This window comes from Prionailurus viverrinus, chromosome B1 (assembly GCF_022837055.1).
Source record: "Prionailurus viverrinus isolate Anna chromosome B1, UM_Priviv_1.0, whole genome shotgun sequence".
Lineage (NCBI taxonomy): Eukaryota > Metazoa > Chordata > Mammalia > Carnivora > Felidae > Prionailurus > Prionailurus viverrinus.
Genome location: NC_062564.1, coordinates 148,204,261 through 148,217,582, shown reverse-complemented (window position 1 = coordinate 148,217,582; position 13,322 = coordinate 148,204,261). Strand labels below are relative to the sequence as shown.

At 35.5% G+C, this 13,322-nt stretch overlaps 1 protein-coding gene across 1 annotated transcript in view; it reads right to left on the bottom strand.

The window, feature by feature from the left end:
- Positions 1 to 1,037: 1,037 nt before the first annotated feature.
- GC (GC vitamin D binding protein) overlaps positions 1,038 to 13,322 on the bottom strand; it is a 133,233-nt gene continuing 120,948 nt past the window's right edge. Inside the window, exons 6-13 of the mRNA XM_047857604.1 lie at positions 12,988 to 13,120; positions 12,602 to 12,696; positions 9,387 to 9,516; positions 8,103 to 8,305; positions 7,248 to 7,377; positions 6,704 to 6,801; positions 4,615 to 4,747; positions 1,038 to 1,067 (exon numbers count right to left, since the gene is read on the bottom strand). Of these exons, the coding sequence (XP_047713560.1) occupies positions 1,038 to 1,067; positions 4,615 to 4,747; positions 6,704 to 6,801; positions 7,248 to 7,377; positions 8,103 to 8,305; positions 9,387 to 9,516; positions 12,602 to 12,696; positions 12,988 to 13,120 (952 nt within the window). The remainder of the gene's footprint in view (positions 1,068 to 4,614; positions 4,748 to 6,703; positions 6,802 to 7,247; positions 7,378 to 8,102; positions 8,306 to 9,386; positions 9,517 to 12,601; positions 12,697 to 12,987; positions 13,121 to 13,322) is intronic.

Below are 13,322 nucleotides of genomic sequence, written 5' to 3'. Positions count from 1 at the left end.
GTAGCAACTTTGCTAATAGTATTTCTTGGCATTTTATACACATCACCTCACCTTCATCGTTACAACAATGCTGGGAGGAGCAGTTGTAATTTTCTTTTTACAAAAAAGGTAACCGAGCTTTAGGGGGTATAGATAACTTGCTCACAGAGATGCATAGTTGGAGTGGAGATTCTAATGTAGACTGGGTAATTCCCCAAATTTCTGTGACCACCACCCCCTCCATTGTACTGCCTCTGAGTGTTAATTTTCTTTTTTACTGTTTCAGATGCAAATAGTTTATATTGAAAGCCTGAATGTGGTAGAAGAATTTAATTTCCTTAGCCAATGGTTTTTGCTTCCACATTATTCTTCGGAATGTTGTCAGTAAATTAGCAAAATAAAAATCTTACAGTGGTGAAAAGCCTCAGTTCAAGTAAGGTCTGAGATAGACCCAAATGATTGTTTTCATCACTTTAAATCTCAGAAGTAATCTCTTTAAAATGAATATAATTAAATCTGGAGCGAATAATTCTGTTAATTTGCAGAGTTGAGGTCACCTTCAGTTTAAAGTATGGGGTTCTAGCTTCTGTTCTTAGCCTCTTCATGTATTTTTTAATGGGTAAAAATGTAATATTTAAAATAAGCGAGTGAGAATATTTCAAACATGCTTTAATTTGAAAAATGCCTTTCTCCTCCTAAGAGCCCTGTGGTCTTTAAGACTTGATGAACTCGGTCTTTAAATCTTTAAACTTTTAATTCATCAAAATCCCTGAAATGGTCTCTATGCTGTCATTACCTTAGATGTGAGGTTGTAATAGGTACGTATCAAGCTGGAGACCTGGTTTCTAGTCCTAGACAGGTCAGAAGTTGGTTGTGTATGCTTGTATAAGCTCTTTAACTTTTTCACATACTTAATATTTTCATCTGTAAAATCAGTTTGAATAGCTAATAGAAAGGAGACTATTCAAATGCTGATGTTTAAAATACATTGTGTAAATCTACATTCTTTGCTGCCTTCAAAAACTATACTTACCTAAGACAATACACATGCATCAGGACTATAGGGTATTTTTCATTTCAGCCTCAATCTGCAATGAAAAAAATGTCTTCTAAGTCATAAAGTATTTTGTAGACTGTTGCAGATGGTATACAAAAATGTGAAACTTTTTTGGGGGAAAAGATTCTTGTCAAAATGTCATTTCATATTTATTTATTGGCCATCATTCACGTTTGGTTCTATACTGTCCCTGCTCTTAAAATTTACAGTGTCCCAGGAAAAACAGACCAGAAAAAAAAGTCAATAGTTAATAAGATCTAATTATTGGGTGTGCACAGAGTACAAAGAGAAAACAGAAGAGCTTGAGTCAGGGAAGGACTCCCAGAGGAGGTGAGGTTTAAATTGTATCCTGAAACTTGAAAAATCTAGTCAGGATGAAGTAGAAGGATTAGGCAATAGGGGATGAGTCATAATGTGCAAAATCCTTGAGGTAAGAGCAAGCTTAAGGTACTTGAAAACTTGCAAATAGTTCAGGAGAGTCAAAGGAGGAAGAACAAGAAGTAATGGTAGATCTGACTGAAGGGTCAGTCAAAGGTCCAAACTCTATTTAAAAACAAAACAAAACTTTAGATGCAATGGAGAGCAATTATAGGAATGTATTAACTATTTGGTATTTTACAAAGATTATTCTGATCTCTGTATAGAGATGAGGTTAGGTGTAAGAAAAGGAAGGGGGGGGGGTACAACCAATCGGGATGTTGTAATCCAGGCAAAGGATTGCCTCAATTTAAGTACCAGTAACTTAGAAGTAGATAGGGAGACCAAGATACTGAGGTGTTAGAATCATAGAATCAGTAGGATTTGGAATTTGGACGAATATGGAAAACAGGTGAAATACAGGAGTATTTGTTATCTTAGACAGTGGGTGAATTGTGATATTCATAAATTTAGGAAATACAAGAAGAGGTTTTTAAGGGGAAGATTTGGGGCTCATTGAATTTGAATTTCTTCTGGAACAAGAGAGCCCCATAAAGTTGGATAAAATGCTCAGTGCTGAAGGAAGAGATCTTGGCCTGAAGGTAGGGATTTGGAGATTAAAGGCATGTCTTTGGATGAGAATGCTCAAGGAAAATGTACTAAAAAAAAGATCAAGGAAGAAAACTCTGGAAAGGAGGTAAAGGATGGCTAGAAGAGGACAGTACAAAACAGCATGAGAAGGGAAAACTCCTAGAAGGACAAAAGGTAGAAAATGATGATACAGATGCCAAAGAAATTGTTTCAAGAAGGAAGGAATAGTTGTGGGTGTCAAGTGTTTTTGCAGAGAAGGCTGGTAAGAAAAGGACTGAAAAACGTTGGTTAGATTTAGCAAGAAGGAGATGGTCAGTGTAATGTTATTGTTATGGTACCATCAGAAGTTCTGTGAAGAACTAAAGAATTAACAGGTGTGAGGAAAGAACATACTATTTCAAAAATCTTGGCTGTAAGGGGAGGAGAAAAGAAAAATAATGAGGGAGTAGTGTCTAAAATGTCTTATTTAAGGTCAGGAGAGAAGTAACTTTAAATTGGATGAAGCCAGTAAAAAAGGATTGTTGAAGCAAAATAAGTATAACTAATGGAAGAAGAGCAAGGTAGTGGGATGGGTGGCATTCAGATGGACAAAGCTGACCCAGAACAATTTTTGTTCAACTTCAGAAATAATTTTGGATTTCAGTCAATAATTAAGTCTTTAGGTATCTATACTTTGATTTTTTAATCATTATTAGCTAAGTTGGGGCTGAAGTCTATGACCATGCCTGGAGTGAGAGTAATGGACTGCAAAGGAATAAACATGATTTTCCTAACATCTGGTAATCTTTGCATATTTCCTTAGACCCATCTGTAAAAGGGAAATTAAAAATAGTACCTTTCACTTAGAAAGGTTTTAGATTATTTTATAAATACATGCATGTAAGGCTATTATCCTTCACATTTAATAATGGCTTAATAAATGCTAGCTATGATGTTGAGGATCATAAAAGCTACTTCTAAGAGCTAGGATAAGCTGTAGAGGATATGCCAGTCTCCCCTGTAGTATGGGCAAAAGAAAGGGGGAGGAGAGAGTCTGTCTCCTCCTTGCCTGGCTCCCACTTGGCCACTTGCGGTTGTCTTTGTTGTCAAAATTGTGATGACCAACTCTAGCATGTAACAGAGACTTTCTGAAACTTTCTGAAACCATATTTAATGCCCCTAGCACTCTGTTGGGATCTTAGAGGAGCATAGTAATGAGTTCTCAGAAGAATCCATGGTAGTGCCTGGACTGAATGATGGGTGGAGAGGAAAAAAATTAGAGTCTAATTTTACAACTGTTTCTGCAGCTAATGAGCTTCTATGAGATAATAATAATATAATAGAATTAGTTCTGAGGGTACCATGGTGAAGCTAAAAGAAAATTACACTGGTGGCTATTTGCTGGTCATTTCAAGATCAGGGTGAGGGGTAGGGATAGGTCAACTTCTAATGTTAATTTAGTCTGGTTCAGAAGCCCCTTTGCCGTTCTTCTAGTGGCTGTGCCAAGTATATTTAGAATGGCAGATAGAGGCAGATCCCTGGATATAAATGACTTTGGAGTCAGTGTAGTAGATAGGCATTAATTTTCAGGAAAAAATTTGTCAAATATAGGACAAGGGGATTTAATAAATTATACCCCAAATATTACAGAGTCACAGGACAAATATGCATACAAAGCATTGAGAATCAAAGCACATGCTGTTGTAAGCTGAAGTCAGAAAGTAGAGGCAGCTTGGTTACCCAGCTGTGAGATGAGTGTGGAAAGACCATCTAAAAGGCTCGTACAAATAGCAAAGGTCTCATCTGAGTGCTCCAGACCATCAAATATGCGCAAGTGCCTCAACTCCATTTATCTCCCTCTTTGCTAGCAATTACTGAAAGACTGGTTGCTCAGCAGCACTGCTCCACACTTACTGGTTATAAAGCAAGAAAATAGTTACAAACCTGCCTTTTCATCATTGTAATTGAAAATACAAAGGTTTTAAATGGCAATATGTTATAGAAAGTAATGGAAAAGCAAGTCAAATGAAAAGCAAGAGACTTGAAGGAAGCCTGTGTTGTGTGCAGTTCAGTTTGTCTTGGATGATGTCAAAAAGGAAAGTGTAATTGGATAAGCAGATAAGAGGGACTAGGAAAGGGTTGTAGAATTGCTGTTTTTTGACAGAATGTAAAAGAAAAATATTTCTTAAAATTGAATGAGACTCTCAGAGCAAAATCTGCTGATAACAACTCCTAGGTAAGGTAACTTTATTTTCCTGGGATAAGGCAACCTAATGCAGCTGTTGTATCACCAGCTCCCCCCCCCCCCCTCAAAAATAAACATTAAAAATCTGTTTATATGTTACCACCTACAGTTGGGAAAAACCCTGCACTGTACTTTGTTGTATTCACAAACCTTTTGTTAAAAAAGTTTAACTGCCTCATTTGCTTTTAAATTGGCATAACCAGGAAACAACTTTTGTCTTTACAATGAAAGTATCAGGAAAAGTCTGCCACATACGGGCATTTCAGTAACAAAGGAATGAGTAAATCTGAGTACACAAGTTCTTAAAATACTGTTGGGTGATAAGGAGGGGGTTAAATTTTCTTACCTCTAAATCACAGTAGAGAGGAGGTGAGTTTATGGAACAGCACTTGGAGGCAAAGTCTGAACGCTTGTCAATCAGCCCTTGGAGTTCCAGGGCACTGACGTCAGGCAATTTTGCTCTTAATCGTTCTGCTAGTCTGAAAAACCATATTTATGTAAGGTTTCCATACTTGTATTTTATAAACCTTTCTCATACAAAATGATAACCCACTTCTGGTCTTTTACAATACAAAGATGGAAATAGTTGTTCTTAAATTACGGGTCTGTGGAGTGATTCTTAGCGACTCAATTTGAGGTTCGAAAATGAAATCTCCAGCTCTTCTCAGATCCTAAAAGTAAATTTACAAATTGCTGGATTTGAACTCCAGGCTTTCCCCCTTCATTTGCTCCATTATATCAACATGGAAGACTTCCTCTCCTATTCTTGCTGACGTTCTATCTTCTCTCCTGTATTACATTTCAAGTTCCTTAAAAAGACTTTCCCTGTCAGGACTTTATGCCACCTTAATCTTTTTTCTCTTTACTCACTTTATACAACTTCCCCCTCAGCGTGCCTACTTTCCAACTGGCTATGTTGGAAAACACAAAGAAGGTCAGAAACGGGCTCTTGTTTTTAGCTCTACTATCCATTATGTCTCCACCTCACTTTCAAGATGGTGCTAGGACTTGAGTTCTCTAGATTCTTTCCCAATTTGAATGGTCTATAATCTTGGTATCTCTCTATTGTTATAATGGGCAATTCAGTCTGGTTTTCTGACCTTCTCCAGAAACCGTTTGCCAGCCCGGTTGTGGGCAATGGGAGGTAGTAGAAGCCCGAATTTATCTAGTTGGGGTAAGGTGGATCCTGGGAAAGCACAAGAGGATGAGGGGGGCTGGTTTGCTTATAAAAGCATTACTGAAATGAGTTGGTCCCAGCTGGAAGGGGAGGCAAGTCAGACCAGGAGGAACTCCGAGGATGGAGAAAGTATGTGTGCGCGTGTGTGTGCATAAGCTGGTGCAGTGTTTCAAATACCTAGACTCCGTAGTCTGTCTTGTGATTTTATAACCCTACATGTCAATTCCACTATATTGATAATTTCTATAATCTCAGTATGTTAAAAATATCAGTAATTGCCCTATGCGACCCTGGAGTACAAGACTTGGATTATCTGTTTTATGTTATTCTATACTATTTTTTTTTTTTTTTTTTTTTTAATACAGAGAGAGACAAAGCATGAACGGGGGAGGGGCAGAGAGAGAGGGAGACACAGAATCGGAAACAGGCTCCAGGCTCTGAGCCATCAGCCCAGAGCCTGACGCGGGGCTCGAACTCACGGACCGTGAGATCGTATATACTATTTTTTTATAATTGGGAAATATTTTGAACTTCAGGCTTTCACAGTTTTTCATTTTAGAACTTTGCTAAAGTAGACTTCATTGGGGTCCTACTTTTGGGGATTCTTTGGTCTTTTTGTGGAGTTCCATTTGTGCTTGCTTTAGGCCTATGTTGAGCAAGATGATTTGAAATGGATGTGAGCAATCTACTTAATGAAACTAGGAATGCAATGGGTCTTTAGGAACCCAGCAAAATTTCTTTCACTTTTATGGCCGTTCTTGAGAAATAAGACTACTGACTATTGTACAACGTTATTAATGATTAATTAACATTTGTATCTTCAATTTATAGAGAATACATGCTGGTCATGGGTGGTACTACACTTGATTGAAAGTTTGGGTTGTTTGTCAGACCATCTGCCATGAAGTTAGATAACTTCAGTAGTTTTACAGTTCCTCAATTATTGATGGCAATTTCTACATATGGCTTTAGGGCAAGAATGTTGATGAACTGTGGGCTAATGTTTTTTTTTTTTTTTTTTTTTTTTTATGAAGTTCCTATAGGTCTTATAAATATACTTTTGTGGCTGTGTTCTAATTGATATCTCACCTGATACACATGACCATTTTTCCCCTCCAAAAAGAACTCCATTTAGATAGAACTCCATATAAATATCAGATTCTACTTTTTAAAGTCTCAAGCCTTCAACTATACTTTCAAATCATAATACCATGCTAATATTTTTGATAAATGTGGAGGAAACAGAAAATTTCCTTACTTCTTCTTAAACTCTGTGAAAGTATTTTCTGAATAATCTGCACATAGTTTTTGTCCCTTGTCAATGAAAGAAGATAATTCCTTTTTCAGTTGAGGGCCCTGTAAGAAAACAATTACATAACAAAATTATTTGTCTTAAAGCACTGCTCTACGAGGCATTAATCAGAATTCCGTGTAATGTGTTATTATGTGTGTTTATTATCTACACCAGATATTGGCAAACATTTTCTACATAAAACCAGATAGTAGATATTTTAGGTTTTATAAACCAGATAGTCTCTTTTATAATTATTCAACTCTGCCAATAGGACACAAAAGCAGCTATAAACAATGTGTAAACAGGGAGTGAGGCTGTGTTCTAATGAAACACTATGAATCCTGGAGTTTCACATTTTAATGTGTCATAAAATTAAAAAAAATAGAAGACCATTCTTGGCTCATGGGTCATGTGAACACAGATATGGGGTCAGATTTGGCCCATGACCTACAGTTTTCCAACTCTTGACCTAAACCAAGGTTGCTGAAGAAAATAGAGCATATAGTACCTGTGTATTAATGCAGGCAGCAGAGTCCTCAGACTCACAACATTCAGCAAGGCTTTTCAGGGTTGGCTCAAGGATTTTACTGAGGAATACTTCTGGAAGAGGAGTTCTCCTACTTAGTTCAAATATATATCTGGTATGAGAGAGAAAGGAGAGAATGCTCTTTAACATGTGTAGATTTGTGTAAATGTTCTCTGTATTATAAAAAGGCAGATCACCTGACTCCTGCATCTTAACTAAAAATAAAAGATTTAAGTAAATGTGACTCCAAATTGACAGCTTTTGGATTAATATTCTCATTGAAATGCAAATTATTAGCAGTTGCTTTGTAACTATTCTGACTAGTTCATAATGAATTAAAGCTCTGTGTGTACTATATATGCATATGTATATGTTCTCTATAAACCTATCTATTTCAAAATAACATGGAACTAGCTTTTGTGCAACTATAACACCATGAATCTCACATAAAGCATCAAGTAAAAGCCTTAATTGGCTTTTCTATGAAAACAGATTTCTATAAATTCTTCCATTGTTCCATTGTTATCTATGCATTTATAAAAATCGTACTTGGACAAATACAGACTTCCAGCCTAAAGTTAGTCTCCATTCTGCTCTCTAATATAATTTTCTGACCTGTTAATACAACCTATTTGTGAAGTATTTCTATGCAATGAATATGCATATACTTGTAGCTTATGCAACTTAGGGTATATGCAGCAAGGGTGTATTTTTAGTTTTTGTTGGATCAAAACAGATAAAGGTTTACCCTTTCTTCCATTTAATTTCTTTGTCATTTAATGCTAGTGAATATCCATACTGTCAAGAAAGAAAGTTACTCCAGTTAACTCTACTTACTGATCTATGGCTTTGGTGTTTCCTTTATCACATACGTCTTGACCTGTGGGCAGCTCGACAGCTGGCAGCTCTGGTGTTGGGGCAGCAGGCATGAAGTAAGCGCACATGAAAACGTCCATGGGCGTTTTTTCTTGACAACAGTCCTTAAACTTAGAATTCTTTGTGGCTAAGTTGTCACAGATCTTTACTGTGTATTCAGGCAGCTACAAAAGCAATTGTGAGTTTGTGCATTGTTAGTTTCTTGGTTGGCCTAATTAAAAACAAGGAAGGCTTGGGTGCCTGGGTGGCTCAGTCGGACTTTGGTTCAGGTCATGATCTCGCAGTTCACAAGTTCAAGTCCTGTGTTGGGCTCTGTGCTGATAGCTCAGAGCCTGGAGCCTGCATCAGATTCTAGATCTCCCTCTTTCTCTGTCCCTCCCCTGCTTATGCTCTATCTGTCTCTCTTTCAAAAACAAATATTAAAAAAAAAAGAGGAAGTCTTATGTAGGCTTACAAACCTTGGCATGATATAGATGAAAAGTTATAAGTCAGGTTATAGAAAAACACCTATTAATGGAGACCTGTTTTCTTAGGTTGTTATCATCTGTTTTTTTTCCACTATTATTTCTAAAGCTGTCCAGACTTGGGGTGACCCTTATCTAAAGCACCAGTTCAAATTCCTATCTAAAGGATTATGTAAATAAAAAATGATGAAAAAAATTGACCATCAAGTAATAGCGGGTATAAACATGAGCAGCTTTGAATAATAATTGTTGCAGTATTGTTCAGTAGAACTTTGAAATGATCTGTATCTATGCTGTCTTATGCTATTGTACGTTTAAAATGTGGCTAGTAGGGTGACTGGTTGGCTCAGTCAGTAGAGTATGTGGCTCTTGATCTTAGGGTCATGAGTTGGAGCCCCATGTTGGGTATATAGATTAAGTAAACTTTGTTAAAAAATTTTTTTTTCTTATGTGGCTAGTGTATTGAACTCAAGTCTAAATATTATTTAAGACATTAAAATTAAGTTAAATAAGTGAAGTTTAATGATAATTAAACTGCATTGGGTTGTGCAGGAAGAGTAAGGAATTCTTAGGAATTAGATAATCTTGTCCTTGTGTGTGGACTTTGCCATTTACTATTTGCAAGACTTCAAGTTATTCATCCCTGTTAATCATTACTCATCTGTAAAACGGAGTTAACGACACACTTAAATTTCATGAGGATTCACTGAGTTGATGTATGTAACCAGCAATTTAGAGTGCCTGCCACACAGTACATGGTACATGATGATGATTCTCTTACCTCCTTGGCCATACAGTCCTCAGAGGTAGACTCACAGCACTTGGAGAGGATTGTGGTGATCTCTTCAGCTAGTGGCAAAACATCCTCCAGATCAGCAGTAGGCACTTTCTGGGCTAATTTTACGAGATGGCTAAATGGATAAAAATGGATTGTTAGGTTACCCATATTCTGTTCTCTTTTTCCCTATGAACATACAGTCTGGAGGAAAATTACCATGGCTTCAACCCTTTTGTCCTTGATAGCTGCGTGGAACACATCTGCTATGCAATGCTTCCTATGTGCTAGAGCCGCTAATCAAAATTCAGTCATCCTAAATAAATCGTTTTGTATTTTTAGTACTGATACACAGCTTTTCTTCTTGTCCCATCCACTACTCGAAGCACGCCTTTAAAATGTTAGATCTACGACAGCAATAAAGCACTAAGTCCCTATTCATAAGACCAATAGCCTATTTTTGTGGCCCCTCATTGTACTTTTAAAAATAGTTTATAAATTCTCTTAGAAACTACAGATAAAAGAAATATGAAGACTTATAGCCCTAGATCACAGAATTAACAAATGCTGGTATTTTGGTATATAACCCTGAAGCATTTCATCAGGTTTACCAAGCATTTCATAAAGGATTCTGCTATATTTGCCTTTTTCACTTAATGATACAGAAAACATTCCTGATCTACAAGTATTCTTCTAAAATTTTGGCAAAAACACATAATAGCGTTTGCATCTTAACTATTTGAGCATATAATTCAGTAATGTTAAGTATATTTACTATAAGTAAATATCTGTAAATACAGCAGATTTCAGAATCTTTTCACCTTGCTAAATTGAAGCTCTGTACCCATTGAAAATTGACTGCCTCCAGTCCAATCTTGTGGCAACCACATTTTTCCTTTTGTTTCTATGATTTTTCACTGCTTTAGATACTACAAAGTGGAATCACACAGTATTTGTCCTCTTGTGACTGCTTATTTTGCTTAGCATAAGACATTTAGGTTTCTTCTACTTCTTGGCAATTGTGAATACTGCAATGAACGTGGGTGTGCAAATATCTCCTTGAGATTCTACTTTGAATGTGAAAGTGGGCTTGCTGGATCATACGATTCTAATTTAAAATTTTTGAGAACTCCATATTGTATTTCATAATGGCTACACCATTTTGCATTCCCATTAATAGTGCACAAGGATTTCAATTTCTCCACATTCTTGCCAACACTCATTTAGAAAGTGGCCGTCCTAAAGGGTATGAGATGATCTCTTATTGTGGTTTTGGTTTGCATTTCTCTTATGATTAGTGATATTGAAAATCTCTTCATGTGCTTGTTGGCCATTTCTATATCTCTTGGAGAACTGTTTAAATAACTTGATTAGAGAGAACTGAATACTTTGTTATTGTTGAGTTATGGAAGTTCCTTAAACAGAAGCTTAAGTTTGATGTAGTTCCATTTATCTATTTTTGCTTTTGTTGTCTATTCTTGGTCATTTCCAAAAAATCCTTGTAAAATTCAGTGTTCTGAAGCTTTTCGTTTTGTCTTCTAAGAGTTTTATAGTCTTAGGCCTTACGTTTAATCCATCTTGAATATTCAAATATGTTGTAAGAGTTCAATTTAATTCCTTAGCATGTGGATATCCAATTTTTTCAGCACTATTTGAGAGTGTCCTTTCCCCATTGTGTAGTCCCAGCACCTTTGTTGAAAACAATTTGGCCAATCTGGCCAATTTGGATCTGTTCCATTGATCTACCTACATATATATAAATTTATACATTTATAAATTTATATATTTAAACATTTGTATATATGTATTTATGCCAGTACCATAGCATCCTGATCATTATTGCTATTAGTGTGTTTTGAAATTATAAAGTGTGAGGCCTCCAACTTTGTTTCTCTTTAAGATTGTTAGGCCTGTATAGAGTCCCTTGGCATTCTATATGAATTATGAATTTTAGGATGCCTTCTTTTTTTTTCTGCTGCTGTCAAAAATGTCACTGGGGTATCAATAGGGATTGCATTATATCTGTAGATTGTTTTGAATAGTAGGAGCATTTTAACCATATTCTTACATTAATGATCATGGAATATCTATTTATTTGTATCTTCAATACCTTTTACTAGTAATCTATAGTTTGTTTTAATTATATTGTAATAAGATATTTAATCCAAACTATGGCATTCTCCTATGGATATACCACAATTGATATAAGTATTCTCTATTTTAGGGAAATTTTGGAAGTTTCTAATCTATTCATATTTAAAAAGAAATGTTGCAGCAACATATCTACTAAATCTTCATGTTCAATGCTATTTCTGTGGGATAAATTCCTAGACACAAATGCAAGTATAAACTAATGATTAAGATCTAATACATATATATTATATACATAATATATATTATAGGTTGTTTTATATTATAAATCCTTATGTTCTACTTCCTAAATATATTACCTTAATGCAAAAGGAAAACTAAAGGGAAGGTCTAGAGAAAATGCCATTTAGTATTTGAGTATTTCTATTGGAAGATTCTTTTTAAAGGACTCATGAAAGTAGTTTCTATTACCATTAGAGAACCTTAGGATCTGATGCCAACACAAAATAGGATTTTTCATTACCATTAGAGAAAAAAGTCTTGTGAATTATAGACTCTAAATACTGAAAAGATAAACCGCAAAGTCTAGAAGTCTGGGGAGATGAGGAAAGTGTTAACCTAGAAACTGTCAGAATTAAAATATAGTGTTAACAGTAGCCACAAAAAATCAAAGTGAAGGCTATAAATAAAGTAGCTAACTAATTAGAATATATTCATTAAACTTAAGAGACATGCATGATATATAGCACAAAGCTTCATATAATAAGATTTCAGGAAGTCTCATCCCAAGGAAAAAATAGGTCAAGGACATAACAGGTGATGAGTAAAAAGAGTTTTTGTGTTTGTAATATATGCTAATATGAATACTGAAGAAACCATTTCTAGTGGTCTACCAGTTTTCCCATAAGTATATGGAAAAGGTTGATTAAAAGTAAATGTCATATTTGACAATGTATACTTGTTCTTGATTCTTCATGTAGAGAAAAAGAACCGGACTATATTTTTGAGAATTACAGGAACATAAGACTATAGTCTATATATTCTATCACAAATATTTTCTTAGAGAATTCTAATATTCTAGATCGTGTAGACACAAACAGCTAAACATACTGTTAGTGCTTAATCTTTACCTGAGCCTTGATTTCTCCTTCCCATAAGCAGCATATTGTGAACAGACTCTGTTTGACATAGTGGTGAGAAGTGATAAATGTTTCATCTGGAGTCTCTAGGAAATAAGTGAGAGAACCTTATTAGATGGTCAAGATCCATTGAAAGCAGTTTGCAGAAATGGAAAAAAGAAACTACTATCTTATATGACTATAAAACTGAATTCTGACCAAAGGAACTTACTGATATATCTTTCCTAGAGGTGGTTATATTTTTTCCAATGAATGAAATGCAAAGGAGGCATTTTAGAAAGTTTCTCCTTCCAGAATCTGAACTACTATTACTTAAATTCAATGGCATTAATAGAGGAAAAAAATAGAACATAACTACATAATAAAATGATACCTACCTCTTTCAAAAAGCATACTGTTGGGCTTGGTGAGGTACAGCAGGACCCTACCATAGAGAGATAACTCTTAGTATAACCGACTAAGAGTGGTAGAGGAGCTTGTCCATAATTAATGGAATATTCATACATAAATCTGTGGGAGGGGAAAATAGTATTGGTCAACATTTGTGGGAAGCAGAATCTACTTTTTCATTAGTTTGGTGGAAAAAGGATGCGTTACATTAGTTCAATTTCAATATCTAAGGCTCACTAAGGACTTAGGATACTAGTCCCTTTTAATCAGTATTTTTAGTAAAGTAGTTTAGTAAATTTCCAAGTGGATTGAGAGGAGGGGC